The sequence below is a fragment of the Salvelinus sp. IW2-2015 genome, linkage group LG15 (assembly GCF_002910315.2).
Source record: "Salvelinus sp. IW2-2015 linkage group LG15, ASM291031v2, whole genome shotgun sequence".
NCBI classification, from domain to species: Eukaryota; Metazoa; Chordata; class Actinopteri; order Salmoniformes; family Salmonidae; genus Salvelinus; species Salvelinus sp. IW2-2015.
In genome coordinates this window covers 63,860,494-63,878,161 of record NC_036855.1, presented here as the reverse complement: position 1 = coordinate 63,878,161, position 17,668 = coordinate 63,860,494, and the positions used below count along the sequence as shown (strand labels likewise).

Here is a 17,668-nt window from a genome sequence, read left to right as displayed (position 1 = left end):
TGCTGGTGGCATCTTACACGTTGTAGGTGTTACCGCTGTCAACGACGTTGTGACAAGAGAAAAGGCAGACTTGTATTAGTCACAGCGCAAGTTCCTATTATTTTGTATCTGGATTCCACTATAAATAATGTAGAACTCTTACATTAGTCATCGCTACTGTTTCCTTGTCTCATGGTGAGTACTGGACATTCTTGCTTTGAGCACTCAGCACCACTGTTTTGTCAGTCCTCCACCAGCAAGTTTCCCGCGGAGACTTTAATAATCTCCATCTGCTATTAAAACGTGCAGGGGTTACGTGTGTGGGTGGTCTTTATGACTACTATGTGCAGGCAGTATCTTGTAATTCAGACCTGTCACCTCGTGTCTTTTGATTTTTGGCGCGTCATCCATTCCATGTAGGCTGGCAATAATGTGGAGTCATCAAWCAAAACAGTTGTGAAAAGTTTTGAAATTGGACCTGGACAAATGAACAACTTATTTTCTCTAAGGTCTATGTCAATATGGGTGGCAGCTCAGCTACCTAAGTGAAGAGGTAATTCCACAACTTTTGGACAGTGGAAATTGATTAAAAAATAGATGTATTTTGTAAAAAAAGAAACCAATGCATTTAGTCCCTATCCAGTTCTACCTATGTGTTTTACAGATGAATGGTGCTTTTAAAATATTTGTAAATGGCCTCATAGGATTCAGGGACATAGCAGCGGGTAGTAAGGGTGCTGAGGGTGCTGCAGCAGCCCTGATAAAAATACAAATAAAATAATATAAACAAATATAATATTAACAAATATTTACAAATAATTAAACAAAATATATTACTCCTGTATGAGAGGAGCCAAAAACTCTTCAACAGAGCAGGGAGAAATGCACTCAGGTAGCTCAGAAATGTAACCTGATGAGAGTGAGGGTGAATTTCCTGGCAGGTGCCATGAAGACCGCTGAGTTCGGACCTCGTCCCGATGATGACAAAGATGATTATGGCCCAGTGGGAGTGAGATTTTTGGAGAGAATGGATCCTTGCCTTCAGGATGGGTAGAGAAGAGGGTGGGGACTGTTGAATCGCTGAAAGTATCTCGAAGTGGACTTGTGATGATTTTTTATGTCTTCTGTCCAGATGGAGCGGGCTCTCCGCACCACGCGTCTCGGGACAAGACCTGTGACTTGCTTTGCTCTCCAGACCAGTCTCAAAATCCAGTACAGTATGTGACGGTGTATGCACCTTTCAAGTTAGTTACGATCCGCCAATACAAATTTAAAGAAGAAGACGAAGGCAGCGTTCCCGACACCAACTACCATGAAAAGTTTAAAAGGTAGCCATTTTTTTCTTCAAAAGGGGGGCTTTTAACATTAGTTTGACATTTCTAAACCATAAGGGTCAGGTAGGTAGGCCCAAACCCTCAAATAATATAACACAAATTTTCATCGGTTTTAGTAGTAGAGGGCACTGTTTATCATTGTTAACCATCAAGTGGGATGAGATCATACACTACCTGACCATAAGTATGTGGACATCTGCTTGTCGAACATCTCATGCCAAAGTTATGGGCATTAATATGGAGTTGGTCCCCGTTTTGCTGCTATAACAGCCTCTTCTCTTCTGGGAAGGCTTTCCACTAGATGTTGGAACATTGCTGCAGGGACTTGCTTTCATTCAGCCACAAGAGCATTCGTGAGGTCGGGCACTGATGTTGGGCGATTAGGCCTGGCTCGCAGTCGGCGTTCCAATTGATCCCAAAGGTGTTCGATGGGGTTGAGGTCAGGGCTCTGTGCAGGCCAGTCAAGTTCTTTCACACCGACTGCAATTTCTGACAAACAATTTCTGTATGGACCTCACTTTGTGCACAACATTATCATGCTGAAACAGGAAAGGGCCTTCCCCAAACTGTTGCCACAAAGTTGGAAGCATGGAATCGTCTAGAATGTCATTGTATGCTGTAGAGTTAAGATGTCCCTTCATCGTGATTCATCGTGATTCATCTCTCCAGAGAGCAAGTTTCCACTGCTCCAGGATCCAATGGCGGCAAGCATTGTGCATGGTGATCTTAGGCTTGTGTGCAGCTGCTCGGCCATGGAAACCCATTTCATGAAGCTCCCGACGAACAGTTATTGTACTGACGTTGCTTCTAGAGGCAGTTTGGAACTCGGTAGTGAGTGTTGCAACCGAGGACAGCGCTACGCACTTCAGCACTCGACGGTCCCGTTCTGTGAGCTTGTGTGGCCTACCACTTCTCGGCTGAGCCGTTGTTGCTCTTAGACATTTCCACTTACAGTTGACCGGGGCAGCTCTAGCAGGGCAGAAATTTTACGAACTGACTTGTTGGAAAGTTGGCATCCTATGACGGTGCCACCTTGAAAGTCATTGAGCTCTTTAGTATGGCCATTCTACTGTTAATGATTGTCTATGGAGATTGCATGGCTATGTGCTCAATTTTATACACCTGTCAGCAACAGGTGTGGCTGAAATAGCCGAATCCACTAATTTGAAGTGGTGTCCACATACTTTTGTATATGTTGTGTATCATATGTCCATAATTCTCAACTCAGTTTACACATCAGAATAAAGCAAACAGTCTTGACAGTTTAGTTCTTGATTTATATTGCAGGTCTGTCTGTAGCCTATGACAATTATGGAGTGTACCAACTGTATGCTAGCCCAGTACAAACCATTCTCCCACTATTCCCACCTCCCTGTTTCCTGACGACATCAGCTGGTAAACCAGCTATATTACATCCTCTCTCCCAGCCCTGTTACAGGCTCATTAATATCTAGTTTATTGGTGCTGAAGCAGAGGGGGGAGCAGAAGTAATTGCACTTTTTGTCAAAGAGAGGGAGGGGTGGGGGGATGCAGCTTAAGGGCAGCTATCCATCTAGTGTGCGCTGAGGCTCTGACATGCTAACCCCTGTGAGGAGGAGGGTGGGGTCGCAGGTGTGGTTGATCCACCACTCCTTCCCAGGGGACAGATCTCTTGTGCCCATGAACCCCCTCAGACACACCCCTTCCCAGTTGCCACTAGCCAATTCCCTAATTTGCACTGGTTAACATTCAGCCCATCAGACTCCTGTATATGTGTGTGCTTGTTAATGAGAGAGAGAGAGAGAGAGAGAGAGAGAGAGAGAGAGAGAGAGAGCAAACATATTTACATAAACAAATGTTTGTCTGAAAGATTGCTTTGAGAGAGTTTTGAAGAAGCTGACCTCATGATGGACAGATTGAAGTTGGGACTCGTCTCATGTGAACTGAGGAATCAATCTGTGTGTTTGGTGTGTTTAGTTGGTGTGTTTGCGTGTGGTGTGTGTGTGTGTGTGTGTGTGTTGTGTGTGTGTGTGTGTGTGTGTGTGTGTGTGTGTGTGTGTGTGGCGTGTGTGTGTGTGTGTGTGTGTGTGTGTGTGGTGTGTGTGTGTGTGTGTGTTGTTGGTGTGTGTGTGTGTGTGTGTGTGTGTGTGTGTGTGTGGGTGTGTGTGTGTGTGGTGTGTGTGTGGCCGCCGCTGGCCAGTGTGTTAAAGGCATGTTAAACCCATTTTAACAATGACTCAGAAGACACCAAAAGAGTTCATTAACAGTAGAGCATCTGGAAACTAGACTTGAACAGGAAGGCTGCTGTTGTTCATTCAAATGTACTGCTATGTATCAGTAAATTATACTTGTAAGAAAATATGTACTATAATACACTTTTTTTAAACAGCATGTGTTCATTGTGGATTCCAAAATGTGTTTTGCCAAAATGTCCTATTTTGAAATCCTTCAAAGTAAATTCTAATTTTGCTGTAAGATGTTTACTACAGTATTTGTGCTTCAGATGTATTGTTATAGGAGAATGTATTGGAAGTGAAACTACCCTGTTCTAAACATAAGCGCATGGTTCTCTGTTTTTACAATGGCTGAGGGTGAACAGAGACTGTCTTAAAAACAATGTTTCAGATACACCACATGGATCAGTGAGCAGGACCCTGACAGATGGCATCACATGTTGCCAAGACAACCAGAACCATTAGTGTCTCCCCAAATATGGTGTAGGGGGGTGATGGAAATCCAGTAATCCCTGTGCTGTGCACACTCAAATTGGTCCCCAGGGTCAAGAGAACCCATGCACCATCAGATGGGTTCACACGTATTAAGTATAGACCAACGTTTCATCACTCTGTCAAATTAGAATGGACAGATCTCCTTTTCAGGGGTATATTCTGCGCTCAAGTAGTACCATGTTTACCATAGAAGTTAAATGTACAATGTTTTAATATGTTTTAATAATCATGCATTTTTGTTTGAGCATGTAGTTCCAGATCACCCTGTGTATGATGACTGGACCCTTGAACTTGTTAGTAATGTTTCACACACTAAATACTGAACACAATCAGTGGAAAAACATTGCCATATTAAATGCCATTCAGAAAGTATTTTCTATCTGCCATTGTAGAAAAAATTAAGAAGTACTTTATTATTTTTCACTCTGGCTCTCAAAGGAACTTATTCATTTTTAATCAGCTTGCTGTCCTCTTCTTAATTAACCAGAGCTGGAAAATGCAATCAAACTGGAAGACAGCAAAGGAGTGGGTGTGAGACGTTCATAAAAATGTCTAACGGATAATGTGTCAGTCCTGCCAGACAAATGAACCTGATATTACTGGAGCCTGGGCTGCCAGGGCGGCAGGTCAGTAGCTGCAGGGTACAGTTGTAAAGTAATTACACTGGCTGTCTGCTTTGTCACAGTATAATGCTGATCTTACATGGAAAATGAGACGGAGGTAGCCTTGGACTGGAAATTACAAATATTTCAATAGGGATCGGAATTTGACAAACTAAACTATCCAGTGGCATTATTTTGGTGATTGAGTGATTAAGCTCTGCAGAAATATAACAATATGTTCTTCTCGATAGCATCTGTAAGATATTTTAGATACAGAAAATAGTATGTTCATGATTCTGCAGTGTTTAAACCAGCCGCCAGGGGGAGATATAGCTACTTACTCAGTAGACTGCTCAGCATACTAGCCAAGAAAAAGGGAGGAGAAATGTCTAGAGGGACAGCATAATATGATATGCTGTGTAGGATACAAACAGTTCTGCTTGGATTATCCATTCCTRCCAAAAGGGGATGTATTGAAGTATATTGGTRAATCATTTTAAGCAAGTTCTTTCCAATACATTTATCCATTGCGGCATTCAAGTTCCAGCCTCACCCTGCGTGCCTTTATAATAATGGAATCATAATGGAATATTACATTTGATTACATTATAATGCAACCAACACATCTAATTCAAGTGACATTTCAGCTTTTCCTTTTTCAGTATATTCTTAATCAGAAATGAACCAATCTTTCAGCAATTAATACAAGGGAAAAAAAGATTAGTGGACCAACCGCTGCATGACTGTTGCTCTCCAGCACCAAGGTTACTCATCAAAAGCTTTGCTGCTCCACACTGTGCATTCATTCATTCATTCATTCAGACATTCATTCATTCATTCATTCATTCAGACATTCATTCATTCATTCATTCGTTCATTCATTCATTCAGACATTGGCTGCTCCATGAGCCTTTGTATGAGAGAGGCTGCCTGTTCTCTCTGTCACTGGGATGCCGACCACTCGGTTTTAACAAGATTATCCTTARAGCGTGGAAGCAATGGAGTGCCACTGAAATGTAATTATCATGTGATGGAGTGCTTGTGATGGCTATATTATCACTCCTCAGTCTCTTAACCCCTGTCATCAGGTGAAGGATTAGACACCTGGTCCCTGAGTTATGACCGATGATGGAAGCCTGTTTAAACATGTTGGAGGATACCTGGTCATGACGAGCGGACACAACCACAGGCTCCAGGGGAGGTCCCAGCCAAGCCTCCTTAGGACTGGTGTCTGTGTGCATGTGCATATGGTTTCAACTTGTCCTCTTATCTACATTTATGCCACTTGGCCTAAGCAGAGAAAGGAAAGGATGATTTCAGCTGTGCCTGTGGTTTCACCACTCTCTGTCGCTGTTGCAGTCTTCCTGCTTTCACTCTCTTGCTCTCTCGCTCTCGCTCTCACTCTCATTCTCTCTCTCTCCTCGACCCCACAATCTCAGAGTATCTGATGACAACTAGATTTCTCCCTTCTGCCTGTTTCCTTTTCCACAAGTGCCCCGGTCTCCATGACAACCTATCTCAGCTTTGAAAAGATGGACAAAAGGTGTATAGAAAAAGAGAACTAGACAAGGACACACAAATATTCTACATGCACACATACACACCTAGTCATGTACTGGATGTGCACTGCCATAGCAAATACAGACACACACAGGTACACTGAGTTAGGAGTTCTGATGAGCATCCCAACACACAGGGACACAGACCCTCTCTGAGTCAGGGGTTCTGATGAGCATCCCAACACACAGGGACACATATCCTCTCTGAGTCAGGGGTTCTGATGAGCATCCCAACACACAGGGACACATATCCTCTCTGAGTCAGGAGATCTGATGAGCATCCCAACACACAGGGACACAGACCCTCACTGAGTCTCACAGAGTCAGGGTTTGAGTTTAAAACTAGACTCCCTCACAAGGTAGAGAAAGACCTGTATTGTTGTGGTCCGTTACAGACACCGCCACATATTCACATGGTTTCACATCAAACTAGCACTGACTGCTCTGCATCTTCGTAGTCCCCTTTTGTCCGCCCTTATTATGTGCTTCGTTTTCTGTCCTTAGTCAATGGGGAGGGGAATACATATACTGCATGTATGCTGTGTCACAGCCTTCTGTTCCAATACATTTCTCACTACTACTTTCAACTATTCGCACTGTGTCATATCATTTACTATGTTTCTCTCGCTCTGTTTCTCTCTCTCTGTCTGTGTCTCGGTCTCTTTCTCTCTCTCTGTCTCTGTCTCTGTCTCTCTCTATCTCTCTCTCTCTCTCGTCGTTCGTCTCGTCTCTACGGGTGTCTGCTGTCTCTCTCTATCTCTATTTCTCGCTCTGTCTCTGTCTGTCTCTCTCTCTATCTCTCTTCTGTCTCTGTCTCTGTCTCTGTCTCTTCTCTCTCTGTCTCTTCTCTTCTTCTCTCTCTCTTCTCTCTCTGCTCTCTCTCTCTCTCCTCTCTCTCTCTCTCTCTCTCTCTCTCTCTTTCTCTGTCTCTGTTCTGTCGTTCGCTCTGCGTCTCTCTCGTCTCGTCTCTCTCTCTCTCTTCTCTCTGCTCTCTGCCTCCTCTTCGCTCGTCTGCTCTCTCGTCTCTGCGTTGCTTCTGTCTCTGTCTCTGTCTCTGTCTCTGTCTCTGTCTATCTATCTCTCTCTGTGCTCTCTGTCTCTATCTTACTCTCTCTCTCTCTGTCTCTGTTCTTGTCTCTGTCTCTGTTCTGTCTCTGTCTCTAGTTTTGTCTGTGTCTGTTTGTCTCATGTCCTGTCTCTGTCTCTGCGTCTCTGTCTCTGTTTCTCTCTCTCTCTCTCTCTCTCGTTCTCTTCTCTATCTTCTCTTCTTCTCGTCTTCTCTCATTCTCTCTCTTCTCTCTCTCTCTCTCTCTCTCTTCTCTCTGCTCTCTCTCTTTCTCTCTCTGTCTCTCTCTGTCTCTCATCATCATCTCCTCACTCACTCACTCACATCTCACTCACTCACTCACTCACTCACATCACTCACTCACTCATTCACTCACTCACTCACTCACTCACTCACAACACTCACTCACTCATCACTCACTCACTCACTCACTCACTCATCTCTCACTCTCTTCCTCTTTCTTTTCCTCTCCTCCTGCCATCTCCTGTCTGTTGTCTGTGGTCCCCTGTGTTCCTGGCTCCAGACGGCCTACTCGTTGGCTAGATTTCAGGGGCCGTGTGACGTGGCGTCGTGCCACACGCAGCCACATATATGAACACAACCCACTTTCATGGTGGAGCTGACCGCTACTCAGGGAGCAGTCAGATGGACTAAACAGGCTTTTCCTAACCACCCCCCCTCCCTCTCCCATCCTCTCTCTTTCCCCCTCCTTGCTTCCCACTCCTGCTCTTCCTTGTCTCTCCTTCTCCCACTCCTCCCTAGATCTCCTCCCAACCATCATTGTCTCTCTCTAAACAGCAACAAACATGTCTGCCAATACCCGTTCAGGGGACATGATTTTATCTGCAACAGTAAAAAGATACTTAAGCATTAGGTCTGTGAGAGCGGGCGTGCATGTTTATTTGAAGGAGGGAGGGTGGCATTAAGTAATCAATTTGGCGAGGCGACTTTGAAGAGCTTGTGCACCAAGCTGTTAAAGCAAAAGATCAACCGTGCCAGAGTGCTCATAATGTAACTGAAAAGCTAAATGACAATGAGTGTCAAGCATTTTCTCAGGCCTATCTCTGCAGAAACAGTTTTCCTTTCATGGGTCACATTCTGTCTGTGGGCAGTGGGCACTTTATTTTCAATGAAGGCCTGTGCTTGACTGACTTGCTGAAGCCATTCTATAGACAAAGAAATACTTTTAAAAGACTGTTGCGGTTTTTTCACAGCTGACATAACCAACCATGGCAGTGCTGACTTTCAATTTGAGAGAGAGAAATGGAGAAAAGACAGAGAGAGAGCATGATGTCTCTGAGGGTAGGCATGTGGATGGAGCAGCCTCAGCCAGTGTGTGCATTCATCTGTGTGATGTGTGGTCAAGCGAAGTGTGAAGAGAGCATCATTAAAGTCAGTTTTGTATTTATTCAGGTGTCTAGGTACATTGGAAGAGCACAGTCTGGTAGTGGAGTTTCTTTGATAAGTACGCCAGCTCACTGTCCGTGCCAGGCTGTTTGCGGGCAAGCTGCAGCGGAGGGTTGGTAGTGAGTACTGAGGCTAAATGGTTGGTGTGTGTGTGTGTGTGTGTGTGTGGTGTGTGGTGTGTGTGTGTGTGGTGTGTGTGTTGGTGTGGGTGTGTGTGTGGTGTGTGTGTGTGTGTGTGTGTGTGTGTGTGGTGTGTGTGTGTGTGGTTGTGTGTGTGTGTGTGTGTGTGTGTGTGTGTTGTGGTGTGGTGTGTGTGTTGTGTGTGTGTGTGTGTGGTGTGTGGTGTGTGTTATGAGTGTGTGTGAGAAAGAGGTAGATAATTCCTGGAGGTTGGCAAGTGTCGACTAATTTCATATCATGTAAGACCTAGCAGTTCTGCAGTGTCTGAGTCACCATGCAGTGACAAACAGAGAGAGGGGGGAGGGAGAGGGGCAGATGAACAGCGAATGGACATAATCAGAGAAATACAGCGACAGTGGTCATACGTTATTATATTATATCAATCCGACTAATTTTGACATTCATCTTGACCCTTTTCTGATTCTGTCTCCCACTCAATACATTATGCTCTGACACCTTCTTTATCTAGCAAACCCTGTGCTGATTTCTATAGTTCTGCCTTGGTGTCAAGACGCTATATTGTGGGGTTTTCTGTCTTTGTCTATGAGAGAATCAGACTGCACTTATTTCTCTCTTCAGTAAATGTCAAGGCACTGTCTCTCGTGTGCCTCCCCTTGTATGTGTTCATTTTCTATGGTTTGTTCCCTCTCACTCATCACAAGGTGTCTGCGCTCACACCTTCCGCTCTTAAAGGGACAGTACGCCCCAGCAGTGAACACCATGCTCATTAAAGCAGGACACAGAAAAAGGAAAGCGAGCGAGAGATGAAAGAGAGTTGAAAACTGGGGACAGAGGAAGAGAAACAAACAAAATCGAATATAAATCCAGAAGAAATGAATGAACATAGATCAGGAAGCTCATTGAATTGCCCAGTGAAAATTAGAATGCACCGAAACGCTCACATTAGAAATGCAAGAAAGATGGAATCATGAAGCTGAAAAGACAGAATACAATTCAGATCCTTTGGCAGCACATAGTGTATCTGCCAGGAGGAAAGAGCTAGCCATCCATCTGGTTATCCGAGTGGCTGTAACATTGATAGGGTTTGGATGATAGGCCAATTGGTGTGTGTAATCTTACAATGAGTGAAATGACAGGGTTGTTGAATCCCCCATTCACTGTGTTAAACAGTAAATTACAGGGTCAGTGACGTGACGAATGAGCAGTGTTCAAAAGAGGACCAACTGCACTTACATAGATATACACACAACATTGGAAATCATCACTCATTCAAGTTTGTGGATACAATATCATACAGTATAATATAACCATTCAGTCCCTAAGTACTACATTGTGCTCCATCTTAACACGGAACAAGATGGGAGACTGTGATACTGTCACTCCTGTGTTGTCCTCTTCCTTCTCTGAGATGCCTCCATCTGATGTGTCACCTCACTGTGACTAATGAAATCCGATAGAAAGGTGTGGTGACAACATGAAATCAATAAAGCATAGAGGGAGAAAGTGGAGGAAGGGACTAGGGTAGGCGGAGGGGACCAGGGACAGGGAGGAGGGCAGTGTTTGTGAGTGTGGGTGGTTGTGTTGGCTGGTTGACAAGTGAAAACATTTGTTTGAAAGGAAGAGAAGATCATTCTATGCGGCCCTGTAAAACTGGTTGACTTAAAATGCTGGTGATGTGTAACACAAGTCACAGACAGTCTTGTTTTGTGTTTGTCATGGTAAAATACGGCAGTTTTGTAAAATGTCTATAACATTGTGATGCTTTCTTAATTTCATAACAAATATCCTTAAAGTAGCTGAGGTTATTGAAGACCTTTTGTGGATAGAGTGAGTTACGGTGGGTAGGGCATATGTTTGTGATTTAATCCAATATGCAAGCTTTCCCCATGTATTGTTATTAGAAAGGCTTTAGAAAGCCTCCTAAAGCCTCCTTCAGCCACTCCTCTCACTTTTTAATGAGATTTGCAGTGTGCCTGCCTGTGTTACCCCACTGCGCTGCCATCGGTGACAGCCAAGAGGACAAAGGGAGGCCTAATGCTTGGGGTTCAGGAGAGCCCCCCTACCCTTGCGACCCTCCACCCATCCCTACCTCCCATCTGGTGAAGAGCTACTGAGAGGCTGAGAGGCATGCAGGCTGAATGAAAAACTCTTGGCAGTATACCCCCCCATACACATGTGCCTAAGCTCCATTAATTGAAACCCCCTTTCCCGTGTCTCACACTTTCTACTCTGTCTACTTCTCCCGTCATTCTCCATCCCCTTCACACATCTGTTTTTTCCCTTCCATTCCTCAGTTGGCATTTTTTGGCAGGTTGGTGGCAGTGGAGCTGTCCAGTGCTGAAACAGATCATTATGCTATCTCCATCACATAGAGACTTTGGTGCTTTTCTGACATGCATTGGTTGTACATGCAGGTTTTTGTCTTCCATCCCGTCTTCTGTAACATGCTACCACATGGTCATTTCCATGGCATGAATAATGCAAGGATGTCGGAAGCATTTGCCTTTTATAGATTTTGAATGCTATCGTAGATGTTATCGTAGAAAACCCTTTTAATTTTCTAATTGTCTGTTGCATCCTCTCCTTTTTATTTTCTGGTGCATTTTTATGTGATTTTATTTATAAGTCAGGATCATCTCTCACACTGAAAAACATCCCCAAATGCATATTCCCAAACCCGCTGTGTCTCATTCTGAAAAATGAATGCTTCTAACGCCGAACCGATGTCCTTGAATCCTCTTATGAGAATATAGTGCGAAATATTCATATTCATTCTCACTTTTACCTTTCCTCTTGATAAACATTTCCCTTCTATGTTCTCTTCTATCCTGTAAACATCTCCTTTGATGCTACTCAGATGCAGGGCTGCACTACAAACACTGACATATCCTTTGAAGACTGCATTCACTGACATTCTGAAAACAGTACGAGAGACAGTATTGTGTACAACAATATTACTAATGGAAAACTAAGTACAGGGGTCAGTTCTTTGAGCAGAGAGAGGAGAGCACCTGTCCATTTGCCTGCGTGCGTGTGTGTGTGCGTGTGTTTGTTTGTATGCTTGTGTTTGTGCTTGTGTAGGCAGGTCTTGTAGAGTTTGATCTCAGAGGAAGCCAGATGAAGTGGAGTGCGTGTGTCTTCAGCCCTCTAACCATTATCGTGCCACACCCCAGAGACTTTCCCTCGGTTTCATACCTGTGACGCACATCTCATATCTCACACAGACGAGGGGGGACAACACCTACCAGCTGGGGTGATGCAATTCAGCAACACGTGCCAATCCCCTCCACTCTCGATCACGTTGCCAGAGCCAGAGGCGGGTTCTCACCCAGCCAATCCATGCCTCTCCCCTGCCAAATACGCATCCTGCCTTACTATAATCATTCATGTAACACTGTGAAAAAGTCCCGTGGCTTTTCATGACTGAAGATGGCTGGGGAGAGGACATGCGATATGAGAGTGGAATCATATTTCTCGTCCAGGGATGCTAGAGGAAACCGGGACATTACACTAATAAGATTCTACATTCTATTGTTCCAGTCTGGAATCCAAACGACAGAGTTCATTCAATAAAAAATCAGTCGCTAGCTTCGTGTGTTATTGCACCAATGTAATGAAACCTCCAAATTATAGATGAAATCTGTAGCAGTGGTCTATTGGAGAGGGGGTTGGGCTGTGTGGGTTGTACTGTTCATTGCGCTTTACAACTGACAGTTCATTCATTCATTCAGTGTTTTATGCACAGAGATGCTGAAATGCACGATAGGTGTGCTTTACATTATCGTCTCTGGGGGTGTTGTGTCCTCGGACAATGATTTCAGTAGCTCCTCCGTGTATCATGGAGGCTGTATGTGGAGAACAGGGTATTATTTATAAAGCCCAGAGGGTCTCATGGGCCCCAGTGCTGCCCCAGTCATCAAAGAGTGATTTTGGCATCACATAGCCTCCCCTCATGGTCCCTATATCACCTGCCCCCCACCCACAGATGAGCAGTCATCTTTAAACAACTGAGCATATGGACATACACACTCTTATGTAGCTACATCCTCTGATATGCACTAACACCACACACACACTTGCATAATGCATACATGTAAATACACACACCACGTACACACACACACACTCACTCACATAGACACTTCCATTTTGCTCTCTTGCCTTAATAATCATATAGGACAGAGTAGGGATAGACAGTTTAGTTATAATAGATGGGTTGATGGTCACACAGAGGGTTATGGGTCAGTTCCCCTGTTTGCTATGAGATGAGAACCGTGACCATTCTGGCTGGTTGGCTGGGAGAAAACATAATTTAAGGGACTGGTGACACATTTATCGAGCCTGTCAAATTAACGAAAGCAATGGGCTGAGCCAGGACATGGCTCATGGTGTAATTGCAGGGTGTCTGTGTCTACACGCTCCCTCGCCCTTGATTGTTTATCCTCTGCTGATCCAGAAGGTGCCATCAATCAGCAAAGGAGCTCCGCCCCCATGGCTTCTGCAAACATCCTGCTGTTTAGCAGAGAAACCAGGAAATATGCCTCACAGAGGCACCAAAAACAGACATCACAAGTGTAGAAAGAACTCTCTAGTCCTGTCCCTGTGTACTGGTACCTTTCATCGGGTGTTAAATGCTATTGAGCAGCAGCTGAAGATATATTTGATTTAAAGGTGGCAGTTTGGTTTTCTCCAGGGCACCAGTCAACACTTGACAATGTGACAAAACTACGTATTGACAGTAAGCCAATTTTTTTAATGTATATATATATTTTTTAATTTACCCCCTTTTCTCCCCAATTTTGATCTTGTCTCATCGCTGCAACTCCCCAACGGGCTCGGGAGGTGAAAGTTGAGTCATGCGTCTTCCGAAACATGACCCACCAAGCCGTGCTTCTTAACACCTGCCTGTTTAACCCGGAAGCCAGCTGCACCAATGTGTCAGAGGAAACACCGTTCAACTGACGACCGAGGTCAGCCTGCAGGCATCTGGCCTGCCACAAGGAGTCACAAGAGCGTGATGAGCCAAGTAAAGCACCCCGGCCAAACCCTCCCCTAACCTGGACAACGCTGGGCCAATTGAGCGCCGCCCTATGGGACTCCCTATCACAGCTGATTGTGATACAGCCCGGGATTGAACCCGGGTCTGTAGTGACGCCTCTGGCATTGCGATGCAGGGCCTTATACCGTTGCTCCATTCGGGAGGCCCAGGCCTATTCTATTTGGAATTAGTTTATCTACTAAATGGAAACAAAGCCAGGACAATAGCAGAATGCTAACACATAGTTTTACCTTTGTAGTGTTTAAGGGAAGGGACATGTAATGAAATAATCACAGTTAATAAAGTTGAATTGGGAGTTAGTCATCTCTTCAGTTGTAAATTAGTTGGCAAGTAGAAGGTAGCTAATTCAATTGGCATGACAGGGTGACAGGATTMTCTGTTAATGCACAGACACATTCTGAGACACAGGGAAGTCTATCAGAGACTGTAACCTTTCAGTTTCTGCCAATATTTATTTGAATTGAAGGTCATCTTTTTACTGACTGTTGGTATCAATTAGCAGTGAATGCAAGAAGAGAAGCCCTTAACAATTCATCGGTGCCTTCTAAGCAACCACTCTTAGCAATCATGCTGGTCTTCACAGCAACCTTTTAACAATCACTCAATCTATTGATTTAACAATCTGTAAAAAAATATATAAACTCGGTGTACCAGTTTAGTGCTGAATGTTGCGAACATGAGGAAATATTTCCTGGGCCTGTTTCATAAAGAGTGGTGGGTCTCCCACCATGGGGGGGCTTTAGTCCCAAGGGTCACTCTGAATCGAGCAGTTCTTCCAAATAGCCCTATAAGTGCTGCTCCTCCCTCCCATCTCCATTAAGAGGTTAGAACAGTCAATAGGTTCGGCTGAGCACGAGGGACTGGTCCATTGATTTCACTACAAGTCAAAGAAGGAGAATAGGGAGGGAGGAAGGGTCCTTTGGTAGAGAGGGGTCACCATGTCCTGTAAGCTTAGTGCAAGATGGACTCTGCTCGTGCACAGACATCATGCAAGGTATACCATAAAGCAAATTCTCTGGGAGAGAGGGTGCTCTGGAGCAAGCTTGTAACTCTGAAGGACCATTGTACCAATGTTAGTAGTCAGACACATTAGGCACTTTTCCCGTTGGAATCCTAAATACAGCAATTGGACTTAAAGCCAGGCTTCTTCATCTGCCTATACAGACTTCACTGATTGAGCTGTATGATTGTGGATGTGTTCACACAAATACAGACACAAATTATGTTTTGTTCATTCATTTTTTTATAAAATGGATATATAGAGCATTTCATTTTGACATCAACAAATCTCTCCATTGACACAGCAAAATAAGCCATAGAATCACACTGTAACTTCACTCAGAGGCACAAAACAGGAAGAAGGTACCGTTACTTCATGTTATACATCTGCCATTTTTGTAAATGTTAGATCACCTTTACAGACAATCTTCACGTCATTGAATATTGCAACAGTGGAAGGGGTWTAGGTAGTTAGAGACAGATGGTTAAGGGGGCAATAGGGGTCCAGCCACTGGCAGAACACACATCAATCAAACCAACAGGGTTTAGAGAGAGAGAGAGAAAAAACTGAACAATAGCACAACCCTCCAAAACGACAACTGGAAACTGTACAGAACAACAACGGATGTGCAGACACCAACAGGAGTGGAACCATAGAGATATGGAGAAGGACATCATCCATGTCACAGSAATGGCCCAGGTTATCATTCTCTTCTGGTGAGCAGTCCCCTCACAAACTCCTTGCATTATCAGCATGTCAAAGAGCTGTGTGGAGGACTCTAACTACGTAGGTTTTATATTTACAAGTACTTGTGTTTGTTCTTTTCTATATTTGATATCACAAAAAACACGACTTGAAACGTAAAAGTAACGCTCTAGTTACATATGCTAGTGTTTTACATTTTTCAATGGTTGACAACAACTGTTACCATGGATTTATTGCTTTGTACACTGAGTATGGTTAGCGCCACCTGGAGAGGCCTACAGAGGCCWTCACTRCAATGTCCAGCAATTYCCTTAGTATATAGCCCTCCTGTTCAAACCCAGCTTGACACGTTACCTTTGGTTAATTGTGCAAAGAAATTGACACATTAGTAACAGTTTGAGAGACAAAATRCATTTTGTGAAAGAAATAWAAAGTWARAACAYTYAGACTACGGCTTTGTTCCATGCATAAATACATTTCCATAAATACATTGTGAAGTGCTGACTTTAGGTATCCACAGACAGACAGTGAAAAGCAGGTTTAGGTCCCTGACACGCTACTGAAACCAATGATGTATATAAACCCTGGATTGCTGATGCTATCTACTGGCCAATGAGAGGCTTTGAAGCCACCGGTCAGCCATATTGGCACTTCCCAGTAGGAGCAGTCCTCCATTGGAATGAATGGAATTCTATAGTATTACAATTAAATGTTTATAGGCCAAAATTACATGTATTTAATTTTTTTTTGTAATGGGGACAGTAACTTATACTTTTAAGGAAAATATTTTACATGTATTTTTTGGAATGTTTAGCTCACATAATATAATTTAAAAGTATGCATTCAAGTTTCTGTAATAGAATAAACGTGGCAAAAACAAATGTAGGCATTAATAAATGTATTTTTATAGCTTCCAAAATATTTATTTACAATGTGGGGGAGTGCCAAGATGGAGGCGCGGAGGCTTCTAAACAAGGCCCCTGTCAGTCATCTAGTGTATATATAAATCATTGACTGGAACCCAGTCTCTCTACACTGGTCATTCCCACTCTATACACACTGGCTAAATCATGTCTTGCTGCTCTTTTGATTGTCTACCTACTCTTTGAGCAATGGTAAACGTTCAATGTGACATATATTACATAGGCAGTAACAGCTATACTGTCATGTTTCTTTATTCAGTAATGCTATAATGTTTTTACAAGTAGATGTAATATGAATCTCAAACACCAACTTGGCTAATTGTCCTCCTGGACTGGTAAGGTATAGTTTTCTTTAACAACATTGTCTATCTGGGTCACTATCCCAGTCTAAAAATGTTCCCTTTTCATTAGCAAAACATATCTCCTGCTGACGGACTGTCTGTACAGTAGATATACTGATTGGCTACTTCTGGGTCGGCTGGCTGGTCTTTCTCTGCATTGCACAGGCCCTTGATAGTGCCGGGCAGCATTTCTTTATATTGTCCATGTGCTCTTATACATCATAGTTATTTTTCTTTAGTCACCTCAAACAAACATTTATCTTTAAACAACAACAAAGCTCATTGAAATGCCTTAAAATGACTTGAATTGACCAGACAATAAGACTGACATAATGATCATAAGAATTACATAACTGAGTTATGAATGTTTGTAACCTCCAAACGTACACTTTTAACAACAGATGTAACATTGTTATAGGCATGAAATCGAGAGCTTGGGACTAGAAGGTTCTATCTGCAAGAAGATGATTCTGAGATAATTGGCTTCAAAGTTCCGAACCCTAATTGGTTTGAATGGTGTCAGCTGTTTTTATCTTGTATTCTTTTGAACTTAACAACTTGAATTGGGGGTATATAGGTAGAGAACATTGAACAGAACAAGGCTATGTTACTAAGTACATTTTGGAAAAAATGCAGATAGAACCGTATAGTCCCAAGTTCTCAAAATGGCACTGTAAACACGTGAGCAACGCTTCGTCATTTTTTTCTTTCATGCATCTTAAGACTTTTACATCAGCTGGCGAAAGTGATATGTCGTTCTTCAAAACATTATTGTATTTTTATGCCTTTTTGTGTTAAAGACACAGTTTTACAAACCAATAATAATAAGAAAATAAAATTATAT

The 17,668-nt window shown here is 43.3% G+C and overlaps 1 protein-coding gene across 1 annotated transcript in view; it reads left to right on the top strand.

The window, feature by feature from the left end:
* The first annotated feature begins 892 nt into the window (after positions 1–892).
* The window catches only part of mettl15 (methyltransferase 15, mitochondrial 12S rRNA N4-cytidine), a 31,189-nt gene continuing 14,413 nt past the window's right edge, over positions 893–17,668 (top strand). Inside the window, exons 1-2 of the mRNA XM_024003041.2 lie at positions 893–988; positions 1,112–1,196. Of these exons, the coding sequence (XP_023858809.2) occupies positions 893–988; positions 1,112–1,196 (181 nt within the window). The remainder of the gene's footprint in view (positions 989–1,111; positions 1,197–17,668) is intronic.